Here is a 12,876-nt window from a genome sequence, read left to right on the forward strand (position 1 = left end):
TTATGTGGCGCTTAGAGTTCAAGGATCGAACACATCCCCACTGTGGACGGGCGCGATCAAGGAGCAACTGCCTGGGAGGAGAGGCCAGAATAAACAGGCTCCTGCAGTGGGAGCCTCCAGACCAGCAAGGCTGTTTGTTTACTTCGGCTGACCCAGATTTTCCACCAGCCACATTGGGACCCCTCCCTACCCCTGGCCCTTCAGAAGCCCCTGAGATTCGATGGGAGCCAGTGAGCAAGATTTGCATCCTCAGGGATTCAGCCTTGTTTTCCCAGGACACCTCACGCCTGTGTGTTTTTCTTTTGAAACAATTAAATTTGCACTAGCCACCATGTGCCCCCCCCATCCCAGCTCTAAAGTAACCACCTGCAGGTTGCCCCGGGTGCCTAGCGCAAATGGGAACCTGCCAGGCAGACAGCGCTCAGCCCTGTGGTGCTGTGTGCAATGGGGGGTGTAGGACCACTGGAATGGAGATGGGGCTCGAAGTCTGGAATACCAAATGCTCTAACCTCCCACTACCCTGCCACGGCCTCTGACAAACTCCCTCAATTCCCAGCCTTGGCAAGAGAATGGCTCAGCCCCGAGGATGACCTCCAGAGCAGAGACCATCCTAAGCCAAGCCACCTACCTAAGCAATAACCTGAAGAACATGGGGCTCACCCGAGAGCGCTTCCCCTTTGGCCTGTATGGGGCCAGGGGACAAGAGGGCATCAGGCCAGGGAATCAACTCCGTTTTTGGGCCATTTAAACGGACAGGATTCCTCACAGCTGTAGCAGGAGGCAGCCCTACCTGTGGAGTGCCCCTTGGACAGCAGGACCCAGACTTCAACGGGCTGCAGGACGTGTAGTGTGGAGGTGGGGCAGCGAGGGGCTGTGTCAGCCCTGGGCAGCAACCTGGCAATTGGTGCAATTTGTCCGATTTGCTCTTCACAGACATGGGCATGAGCTGTTGGGATAATCCAGCAGCAGAGACAAAGAGCCAGAGAATTCACCCAAACTGCAACCAGGGGATGTGAACATGGGGCCAGCAAGTGCTCCTGCTGAAAGACACCAGCATGCTCTGGACTTACTGCACCAGTTGCTTCACCATCACACATGGCTGGTCCAGCTAGCTCCGGCTGCTCTGGTCTGGCTCAGAGAGAAACGGCATTGGGACAGGGCGGAGCTGGGGTACTCAGGGCAGGAGCTGCCCCAGACAGATAATTAACAGGCACCTGCTGGTCTCCAGCCACACCGGTGCTGGGGATGCTCTGGGACAAGTCAGTCCCCTTCCCCTGGCCCAGTCAGACTTCCCTGGTGGAGTTTTGGACACACTGTTTTCAGTCCTAAGGCCTTTCTTTATTCCTACCCTGTAGACCTCATTCCCCCTCCAGCTGTGAGCACCCATCCAGCAGTCCAGGCAGGCTCCGGCGGATCGCTCTTGGCAAGGCCCGGCTGGGGCAGGAAGGGATTTTGGTGATTCACCAAGTGACTTCCTTCCACCAGCACAGGGACACGGTGGAACAGGGGGGCCGTCCTGTCAGGAGAGGACACCAAGGAGTTGTTACAGCCCACAGGAATAGACCCCAGTGTCCTGGCAACAACTCCACAGTGGGCCATTACATCCCAAATCACTGAACTCCCCCTGCAGTTTCTGCTGTATATGTAATTCCCTTCTCCTTCCATGAGGGGGTCCTATTGCTGGTACCAAGCAGGTGCCTTGCTCCACTCCCCAGGTGGTTCCTTTTCAGTTCTGGATTAAATCTCTCTGCCCAGGGCACTGGACTCACTGAGATGCCATTTAACTGGCAGCTTGTTCTGTTTCTTCACACACTGGCTTGGAAGTGAGACTAGGGGGTACAGGAGACACAGGTAGGATGGATGGATACCGCCCCCTACCGAAGCTGTGACAGAGTAGAGCGATCACAGGTGAGTTCAAGGGGGGGAGGGGGAAGAGCAACAACAGAGGTATAGTTTGGTCTTGCTGGGATAGGACAAGCAGCCCCCAGGATTGACTTTGTCATGAACAGAAACTGGGGAGAGAAAGCACGTGATAATGGAGGGAGCGCGGAGGAAAAAGCAGCAGTGACCCCCATCACAAGCTTAAAGGTCTGGTGTCACCGAGTCCCTGGGCGATGCTCTAGAACTGCTCCCCATGAAGCCAGTCAGGACTCTGGGGAAGTCTCCTTTCTGTGAGCAGCCTGTCTGCAGGACACACAGCTCACACAGCTTCCACCTTCCTGGGTCTGACCTCGGAGCATTCAGCATCCTCTGCCCCTCTGTGCGCTTCCCACAGCGAGTCCGCCCAGGCGGGGCTCCTGGGGAAGCCAGAGGGTCCTGCCCCACAACTCCGCAGTCAGACGTGACTTTCAGCCAGCCAGTAAAATAGAAGGATTATTAGACGATAGGAACATGGTCTAAAACAGAGCTTGTAGGTGCAGAGAACAGGACCCCTCAGCTGGGTCCATTTTGGGAGGCAGTGAGCCAGACAACCACGTCTGCCCTTCACTCCATGTCCCCAGCCAGCCCCAAACTGAAACTCCCTCCAGTCCCCCCTCCTCTTGCTTTCCCCGGCCAGGAGGTCACCTGATTCCTTTGTTCTCCAACCCTTCAGCTCTCACCTTGCAGGGGGGAAGGGCCCAGGGCATCAGTTGCCAGGAAACAGGGTGTCGGCCATTCTCTGTGTCCAGACCCCTGCACACACCTGCCCTCTAGGGCTCTGCAATGATCATACACCCTTACCCCACCACCTAGATACTTAAGAACTGCATAGGGGAAACTGAGGCACCCCCACACCATTCAGAGGAAACATTAAGAACAGTCCCGCTTTGTCACATCTGGTCAATATCAATAAGCCACTAAAAGGGTGAGACCCTGATGGATTTACTGTAGTTCTAACAGGAAAACAGGGACGGGGTCAAGGATCACAGCAGCCTTAACTTGAAGCACACACTTAAGTGCTTTGCAGAGCCCCGGCCTTACACTCTGCATTGCAAACCCTGAATAGGAGTTGCACAGTTCTGCTGTGAGAGTATCTGAATGAAACCTGGCACCTGGACTTTCACCTCTGCTGAGGTCCCCAGAGCAGTAGGGACTCATTTGCAAGCACAGGAGGTGCTTAGACTCAGTGAGTGATTTTACAGATCCACAATGTGAGCTTTAGACAGGGCACCATCAATTCCCACTCGGAATCCCTTTGCTTTAGGCTGTATCTTCTCTGCGGGCCAGGGCGGGTAAATGAGAGATTTCAGAGAAAAGATCAGAGTACAATTACCAGGAACCTGAAGGCACTATAAAATTCAGGCACTTCTTCATTTAATCATCTGAAGCTGGGATAAATTGGCCAGGGAGACAGAACATGCAAATCCTGCCCGTATCTTCTGAGTAAGTTTATTATTAACAAAGCAGATAAAATCTCATACCAGAAGCCCTTGAGCTTCTTAAGTGAGGTCTGTGCTGCCTTTTAAAACAACTGGCTACATGTGGATGCCCAGTGAAGTCGATCCGTTGACAGTCGATGTATCAAAGGTCACCTAACCTAGGGAAGTGCTTGTCCATTTGGAAAAAATGGGCAAAGACCGCAAAGACCTTCCCACTCCCCAACAGCCTCTGCCATTTCCTATGCCCAGCCCCTGACCACATGCCTTCCAGCAATGTGTTAGTACAGTGATTTCCAACCTTTTTTCATTTGCGGACCCCTAAAAAATGTTGAATGGAGGTGCGGAGCCGTCTGGAAATCTTAGGCACAGTCTGCAGACCAAAGGTTGAAAACCACTGTGTTGGTAAGTTTCATCCTGAGGTGTTCAACTCAGGTGGTGCTCAGCAGGTCAAGGGAGTCTGTTTCCACATGTTATGCAGGAGCCCCCATTCTGTCCATTTCAGCTTTGAAAAGTCAGATCACCACCGGCAAGGGTGATTTCATATAGCAGGCTGGATAACAGACCGAAACATGCAGCAACTGGAGAGCAGCCAAACCTGGCACACTGCAGCTTTCAACTTCTGGGATGCTATTCAGAGAATCCAAGTTGGGCTGGCTTCTCCTTTGCATCAGATATTGAGCAACAACACAAACAAGAGATCACAAGATCATAATCATGATTTTATTTGTCATGATCCCATTGTCCAACTAAGTTACTAGTTGCAAGTGACCCACAAAAAAATGGACTAAAGATTTACTGAAAGTTGTTTGTTTTTAGTCCAGCATAAACGAGGAAGAAAAAATACTTCGGACATTTCCAAAAAACAGAAATAATAGCAAAGTATATTAATATACATTCAACATATACTGCGCGTATTGATTACTACAATACAAAGCAATGATAAAAAAGTGTGATACGGCGAAATGGCACGGTTAAGCAAGTCCTTGCTTTTCTTTTGGATGGCTACTGTAGGGCGGCTGTCAACTCTCCCAGAAATACGTCATGTAAACAAAAGGAAAACAAATCAAAGATACAGAGCAATGTCAAAAAGCCTTTCAGTGTTTCTTGGTACCCTCTCACTTAAGTCCGGCAAGCCCTGTCTGGGTCCCCCACCCCCCCAACACACACCACCTATTTTACATGTTAAAGAAATGTAACTTGACAACTACACACCAATAAAACCAGAGTGACATTAGGCTTTCTAGAAACATTAACCTAGGAGATACTGTTTGTCAGCTGCAGATTTCTTCTCTCCCCTCCCCTCTCCTTTTCTTCTAATTGCAGGTCCATTTATGACAATTGCTGGGGGACTTTGGGGAAGAGATGGTGATAGCAAATTAACCTTTGCCATGCTGGTCTCACACTTCCTTCTGTGCAAATTCAGGAGGGTTGGACTGATTTTTCCTTTATTTAAAAAAAAATTCCCCCAAAAGTGTCAATAATAGGAATTTTCAGTTGTAGCTTTTAAAGTTCCAAAGGCAACGATGACACAAAATACTCCCTTAGCCCCAACCACTGGAGGGGGCATTGGTTTCTATCAGTCAAGGGAAGAAATGAAAAAGAATGACAAAGAAGAGATCTATGCATGTCTGAATTTGTATAAAGGAGAACATCACTTCTGCCACTGGCACAAGAGAAAAAAAACAGTCACAATTACAATGTCATTAAAAAGAAATAAAATACTTTGAACAAAAGGTGCAAGTCACAATTCAAATAGAACAGAATCTAGTTAAAAATTTCTCTCAAACAGAAATTCCTTTTGTCTTTTATTAATAATAATAATAATAACAACAACAACAATAAAAACAACAACATTTACCATAAAACAATTCCTACATGATCAGGAGGAAAAGCTAGAAAGACAAAGGGAAACAACTTGTCTTCTTTACTTTAAACTGAAAAAAAAAAAAAAAGGGTCGTACATGGGTTTGAAAGGAAAAGGTATTAAAAAAGGAGGAGGAGGGGGAAATGATCCTTTTAGCACAATGACCAAAAACAGACAAAAAGAAAAGCAGACAAAGATGAGAGAGACAAAGCGTATTGCACCACTGGAAGAACCAGTGGGGTCGGGGACACAATCTGCTCCGCAGGTCAGATGGGGAGGGTTGGACAGGCTAGCATCGCGGTAAGGGAGACTGGAGTTGCCCTTGCCCCAGCGTCGCTCTGGCCCCACTATCAGTGCAGATGCAAAGAGGGGTATGGAAATAAAACTACAGCGTGGCCGTCTTCTGCCCTTGGGGCTGATGGTGTGTGCTGGAACTCTGGAAAAACGACTCTGGTTCTGGACTTGGTTTTCAGGAGCTCTGCTTATTGCTTGCCAGAGGACAGAGCTTCAAATTCCCTCCCTGCCCCTTGCTTCCCCTATTCAGTCAGGCTCCTGGAAGGCATTTGTCCCATGCTCTCCTACTTGTCCCCAGAAAAAGATGATGTTGGACAGTCTTAAGAGCAGAGTTGGATGAAGGGGAGAACGCCTGAGTCTGCACCATCCATGATGGCCTGGACCTTGGCATTTAAAACCCCCTCCAAACCAAATGCAAAACTCAAGTTCCATCCATCCTTTCACACAGGGTGTAGGACTCGGGTTCTCTGGTTAGCTCTGTGATAGCTGGAGTTACAGGCAAATATGGCAAAAACGAAAGAAACCAAAAGAATGACACACTGAGGAACTGATTATGAGGAAAAGAGCCATGATATTTCAGTGAGAAATACTATGGCGATTTGGCGCAATGCTGCTAGATACTGTTGGTTTAAAATGGACCTTTTCATTTCAAAGCTGTACAAAAAACCTGGAAAAAAGAGACAGAGAGAGAGAGAGGGAGGAGAGAAGAGAAGAGAAGGGGTGTTAAAGGCCAGGACAAGAGACAGACATTTCTCCTTAAACATCCCTCTGCCCGCCCCATGCTCCAGCCTGACAAAGCCGGCTACGTGCCCCGAGTGCTCATGCTGCCAATGCCACAAGGGGCTTGAAAGAAAAGGGAGACGTGCACAAGGAGGGGCTGCGTGCCCCATGGAGGTGTGCCCACTGCTCCATGTAGCTGACAGGATCACGCAAGTCCACAGACGACCATCTTCAGGTGCCATGTCCTTCTACCAACAGCAGCAGCGGCTCCTGAAAGCTGCCCCTCCACAGAAAGGGGACAAGCCAGAGAGGCCTGAGTCACTGTACAGCTGTTCAGAGAGCTGCCTCCTGGCTGCCCCCATCTGGAGTCCACTCTCCCCACACACACCACCGTACAGATGGGAAACATTGCTGCTCGGGCTTGTTCTTGCACCAGCAGCCAAGTCCTTCCCTCGCCAATCCCTGCACTCCCACCCAGAGACTCTACAAAGCAGAAGCGCCGAGTAGCTACTGAAGGTCACCAGCAGCAAGTTTACGAGGGCGGCACTGTCCGCAGTGCAAACAACTGACCTCTGGAAGCTCAGCAAGGACATCCTCTATCTTAAACTTCATTCTCAGACCCACAGCTAAGGGAGGGGCAAGGAGTTGTCTAGGGAGATCTAGCCCATGGGCTACTGGTACTGAAGATCTACCCTAGAGGCAGAAAAGGGAAGATCTGAACTTACAGAAACAGAAGAATACTCACTCCCTCCTTCCTGCTACACCCCAGCCTGCTCCATCCCAAAGGGCACCTCCGGGTGCTTGTAGCTCAGGAGGACGTCTGTAATACACGTAGATGGATAACAAGAGGTGTTTAAATGCTGGCTGCCATCAGCTAGATTTGGATGCTCTTGACCTTCCAAACTTTCCCCACAGTCTGCAAGACCAAAGAGTAACATCAGAGTTTGTAGGCGAATGGGAGAAATCTCTCACTGCTACTTGGGACACTGGAGTCTACCAAGGGCCCAGGAGAGCAAAGTTGATTGAAGCTTCTGGGCAGAGGGCTCAGGCAGGCCTGAGGTGCTGAGTGTGGGTCAGGGCTGGCATGCAGGGTTGTCCCTCATTTTAACAGAAAGTCGTTGCAGTGAGCATGACACAAATCCAGGACTTTGCCGATGTCACAACTACCTAAGAAGTCACACTGTGCTTTACGTGCTACAGCCCAGCTGTCTCCCTGCTGCTCAGAGAGTACGGGAGAGATGACAACAGACCTTGAGAAGAATGGAGACGAGAAGCGTGTGTGGAAATTTACCTGGAAAGGATTCCAGCCAGTAGTGTGTGCTTCACAGGAATCCAAGACAAGCGTCACTATACACGGAAGCCACTATGTGCTTGAAACTGCAGCACAACCCAGAATGACAAGCGTCTGTAAGGGCTGCACCAGAAATAAGCACCAGCACATGCTCGGTGGGGAGGTTGGTAACAGTGCCTAGAGTCAATCAGTGCAAGCTTTCGACACACAAAAGGCCAATACACCTCAACTCTGACCTGCAACTCCTCCTGATCTTTCAGCCTCCACAGCTCTGCCAATGCAGATCTATTATTCCAGCCCTTGGCCACGCTTAAACAGAGAATGCCAACTGTACCGTACTCGACAGTATTACAACGTGCCTAGTACACTGCTGGCTCCATGCACAGGAATACCACCAAGGGAAGTGACTCTGTGGTGTGGACCCATATCTGATAGACCAGGATGACACAAATCAGCGTCGCTTCTGACCCAAACCAGATTGCAGCAGAATTCAATCACCTCTGAAAGATGCCTTTTCAGCCCCAGGGAAGTCCTTACCCTCGCTCTCCCTGGCATGTAGCTGCTGGCTGGCCATGAGCGATGACTGGCTGAGTACTGCATCAGACATCCGAGCAGAGCTTAGTGCTTTTCCAGCCATTAAACTCATTCCAGGCAAGTTATCCAACTGGACCTGAGGAGACGGCAGAAGGAGACAGAGTCACACCCCAGGGCTCCCCCAGGATGAAAGGAGACAGTCACAAGTGCACATTTTCTTCCAGCACCCTAATAAGTTATAAGGAGAGTTAACCCAGGGCTTTACTATGCCAGAACTGCTTCAAATCCCCAAAGGGCTGATCTCTCAATGGCTGAGACCGCACTGCTAGGTTGTTCACCAATATTGCCTGGCTGGAAGTTTGGTTCTTTTGCAGATTATAAGACACTCCGGGCTGTATTCATCCCTGCTTTAACTCAAATGTTTTCAGCAGAGGCACCCTAGGGTGCACTTGACCCTGCAGGAAAATTTCATATGGACTTGGGTGTATGTGGGTAAACTGGGCAATGCTTGTTTAGCCACAGGTAGGAGATTTCACTTTTGGGTTGGTCTCTGCTAAAAGCACTTGAAACACTGCACGGTACACAACGGACATGCAGTTGAGATGTTCCAAAAGGCAGAGGGGGAAGCATTGCTCTGCACAGCACTGGATTCCAAGTTAGCCCACAGGGTTACAAGCGGGTCTGTATTTGGCTAGTGAATGGCTTATTTGCTCAGCCCTAGAACGCACACTTCATAGTAAGTTTTACACAGTACATAAGGCCTGGCAGCCATGAACCTTCTCAAACCTACATAGGCATCATCGCTGTTCTGTATGGTGTGATGTCTCTGCAGAGTCCTGGCTCTGTGGTGTTCAATGGAAGCTGGTCTTGCAGAATAACCCAATCCATTATGACTGGGCATCTCCATAGCTTGTCCTGGAGAACTTCTGTCCATACAATTCCCTACAATGGATTCTTGGGAGTTAGACAAAAGAGAAAGGGGATTAGTATAAAGAAGCCAGCGGTTTCCTGAATGGTACAGAACATGGAGTAACTGCCTTAATGCAGAACTCTGGCAGGATCTCAGAAGTCAGGGGGGATGAATTAATCCATTAGCCAATGAGGACTGTACAAAAAGGATATCAACTGGACATATATTTCTTGTTCCTGACTGAGAAGCACAGATTTGTTTTTCCTTGACTCCAAAGACCATGTCTGGGCTGCTCTATTCAAGAGGCTCTCGCGACCAGCTCGACTATTGATCCCAGTCACAGCTCGCAGCAGACCGGAATCACTTCAAGAGAACTCAGAGGGAAGACAGCACAATTTCTGTCTCAATCAGATACATAATATTTGAGGAGAAAGAAACGTTATCACAATGCCAGGAGACACCCACAAAACCTCATTCCTGTCCAGTACTAAGACAGCCTGTTGCTCCCACTTATTTGAATGGGTCAGATGCTCCAAAAGAGACCACTCCAGAAAGAGATGCTTATGATTTCCATATAATGAAGGTCCCAGAAGGGCCATTCTGCATAACCTTGGCAAAGGGAGTTACCGATACTAAATCTGTATCAAACCGCTGCTCCTTGCCCTTTTCAAACATGTTTGTAGAAAGCTGAATATCTGGGCAAGTTCCTGCCTGGCAAAGTCCATCCGTACCCTGCTGCAGGAGCTGCTGTGTCTGAGGGCAAAAGTTACATTTATATTAAGCAAAAACTCATGCTACTAAAGGTCGCATCGGACTCTGAATGAACGAGGAAGCCTGGAAGCCTGGAAGCCTATCCTCGCTCACTTCTGTCACACACTGAGCAGACTGTTCCACCTTCCAGCCCTCTCTTTTTCTGAGGCAGGCAGAACAAGCCCGCTGCTCATTACACAAGCTTTACAGCTCTGGGGGCCTGATACCTGGTGAAATCATGGGGATCAGTGATGTTGAAAGGGGAGCATCCACCTGTCAGATCATCAAGCGAATCTGCTGCAAAGGCAGGATACACAACCTCTGGTGGGGGCCTACCAGGCATTCAGCTGATGTCTATCCAGGCCACTGCGCGGCACCACACAGCACCATGAAGAGGCCCTGGTTCGGTTTTCCTGCTCTCCAGACCACCAGCTGTTGGGAATACTCAGGGACAACGTGACAACTCACGGGCCAGAGGAAAGGCCCAAGCACAACTCTGGAGCTGCACTGAGTAGCTCCTCCATGTCTCCTTGGGCACAAGGGCGGCTGACTCAGGGCTACAGAGCTCCTACCTCCTTGCCTGGGGGAAACGGTGGTGGATCTGGTGGTGCTGCGAGGCGCCGCACTGCTCTGGAGAGGCCCTTTCCAGAGTCGGTACTGGACACTCGGGGACAAATCCAACCTGGGCGTGACACTCTTGGTGCCTATGGAGTTACACCAGGCATAGCTGTGGGCTCTTTGCTTTGGCAAGATGTCATGCCTGGCAGTTATCGTAAATGGCCCTGCTCCCAACAAAGCCTTTAGCAGAACATCCATTCATTTCAGTGCCATCCGGACTGGGCCCCAAACTGTACTGCCCCAGGAAACTAACACAATTCAGGCATGCGGGGGGACCTGCACCTGTCCTAAGGAAGATCCCACATTTTAGCAAAAGCAACAATGGGGCCTCCCCATTCCCAGTAGAGAACATCTGTGTCTCACTCTGCAGCCAAACAGCCCCTCAGAGTCTGGGATTCCTGCTCAGCGAATGGGTCTAGACTCCAGGTCACTCTGCATGAACACGTCTTGGCTCTCACAGACGAGTTGTAGCCTTTCATCACTAGGTACAGAATCTGGGTTCACATCTCCCTCCGCATGAAGAATGGGGTTTGGCAGCCTCTTGTGCCAGCACTCCCTTTGCCCACAGTCCAATCCGATCTAACGGGCATTATCCGTGATCAAACCAGCTTGCGACTAAGCTGGCAGAGACAAGTGTTGCATGTGGATCAACTTGACTGTCTAGCCGTACTATTCCTCAGCAATGCCAGCTCACTAGCCCCTCCAGTGTATCGCCTCCCCGCTCACTTGGCCTCCCCGGTGTTTTGGGGGCAGGGAGGGAGGGAGGGAGTTGAAATGCACTGATCATGCTGCTTTATATCACAGTTACATGGTACTTCACCATGCTGTGGTGTTATGAGAGCAGATTTTGCAATAATACAAGACTGGGTCTTGGCTTTGCCTCCCTCTGCACGGCCACAAGGTTAAGTTCAGTTACAAGTCTCACTTTCCTAGAAAAACAAAACAAAACTTGAGTTACCCTGGAAAACAAACGGTTGGAACGAGGCAGTGAGAAAGAACTGCCACCCACCCACAGCTCTGGCTGCTGTTCAAACTGTGGGAGCGGTTGCCTGAGTGGGCAGCTCACAAGAGCCTGCAGCTATCAGCAACCAGCCTGTAAGGGCTGCACAAAGAACGTCAGTACAAATCTGGAGCAAGAGAGGAGCACAGTTAGCAGCCCGTGAAGCCCAGTAGCCCGCCTGCACTAGGGCAGCCCATACACCTGAGGCTCCAGGGAAGGGAGGAGTTCCCTTCTATACAAACCGCACACGGAGCAAGAAAACCATTTAGCACTTGCAGCTGCCACTGCTGTCAGCACTTCTCATGCTTAGGCCCAGATTACACAGAGCCTGGGAGGCTCACATTTGTATCCACGTTTCATTGTAAACCCCAATCTGAATTCTTTCCGTCCCCCAGCAGCCACCTGAGCAGGGTAAAGCTCCATGGCAGGAGTCAGTTATCCACATGTGTGCAAGACAGACAGCTTGGTTTCCAATTCCCCGCATGGCTTTAACACAACACGGGAGACACAGCGGTGATTTATTCCTCCACCAAATTAGTGAGTAATCTCCAGGGCTACTGAAGGTGTTTTGGGGCTGGCACCCTGGGCTGGGCAGCGTTTCCAAAGCTGTACAGCATCTGGGGCACAGCGATGCCCTGCAAGCGAGTCACTGAATCCAAACCTAGTGGGCCGCAGCTGGTGGGACCCTTCATAAGGATTTAGGTGACAGGCAGCAGTAAGTGGTGGCATGCCCCAAAACGCTACGTAACGTCCCAACACACAATTACACTTCTGTCAGGCAAGTACGTGGACCAAAGTACTCACTGGGCACGCCAGAGAACTGTAACCAGGAACAGCATACTCCTCAGTTTATATACCGGCGTGCAAGTGACCAGGAAGTGGTTCATAATCTCTCAAGCAAAAATATCGACTCTATTGTTTCCACAATACATTTTCCTCTTAAGGGAAATTACAATTTAAAATCCATTCAAACAACATTGTGAATGTAGCTAGGGGAGCTCAAAGACAAAGTCTAACCTTTTGGGTGAGGCGGGGCGGGGGGGTTGGGAGGAGAAAAAAATTATTCAAGAGAAACCATCACACAGTTACACTTGTTTGGGTTTAAATACCCCCCCGGCCATACTCCCCCAGTTGATCTTCAGGGGCGCGTGCACAGAGCTGCTGATAACATTGGAGTTGTTTTGTATGCAGCTGATTGGAAGTGAACTCTTTAGTGCTATTTACATTGAGGTTTTATTTCATTTAATTTGTACATAAGAGTGCTTGGGTCACTTAAATGGCAGCTCAATTGGAGCGGGAAGAGTGTAGGCTAGATTCCAACTGGGTTATTAAACACCAGGAGGAAAATAAAGGTCAGGGTAGCTACACCTTTGAGTACAATCTACTATAGTAACACTCCAAACAGCCACATGCGCACTCCCTCCCTCTTTCAGAACAGCTTGCACAATTCATGGTAAATGTTGACTTCTCTTTACTCATTTACAAAGTCTTGCAGTCTAAAGTCCTACTCTCCTGTGTATCATGATATTAACAGAG

The 12,876-nt window shown here is 49.7% G+C and overlaps 1 protein-coding gene across 14 annotated transcripts in view; it reads right to left on the minus strand.

The window, feature by feature from the left end:
* Positions 1–4,057: 4,057 nt before the first annotated feature.
* Positions 4,058–12,876, minus strand: part of SIK3 (SIK family kinase 3) — a 154,476-nt gene continuing 145,657 nt past the window's right edge. For 9 of the 14 annotated variants that reach the window (XM_073320974.2, XM_073320972.2, XM_073320966.2 and 6 more), the window contains 4 exons: positions 8,853–9,016; positions 8,027–8,198; positions 6,983–7,153; positions 4,058–6,184 (listed from right to left, as the gene is read on the minus strand). In XM_073320974.2, the coding sequence (XP_073177075.1) occupies positions 6,996–7,153; positions 8,027–8,198; positions 8,853–9,016 (494 nt within the window). In that variant the 3' untranslated portion in view covers positions 4,058–6,184; positions 6,983–6,995. The remainder of the gene's footprint in view (positions 6,185–6,982; positions 7,154–8,026; positions 8,199–8,852; positions 9,017–12,876) is intronic. The other 5 variants (XM_073320975.2, XM_073320969.2, XM_073320965.2 and 2 more) reach the window with 3 other exon arrangements.

This window comes from Lepidochelys kempii, chromosome 22 (genome assembly GCF_965140285.1).
Source record: "Lepidochelys kempii isolate rLepKem1 chromosome 22, rLepKem1.hap1, whole genome shotgun sequence".
NCBI classification, from domain to species: Eukaryota; Metazoa; Chordata; order Testudines; family Cheloniidae; genus Lepidochelys; species Lepidochelys kempii.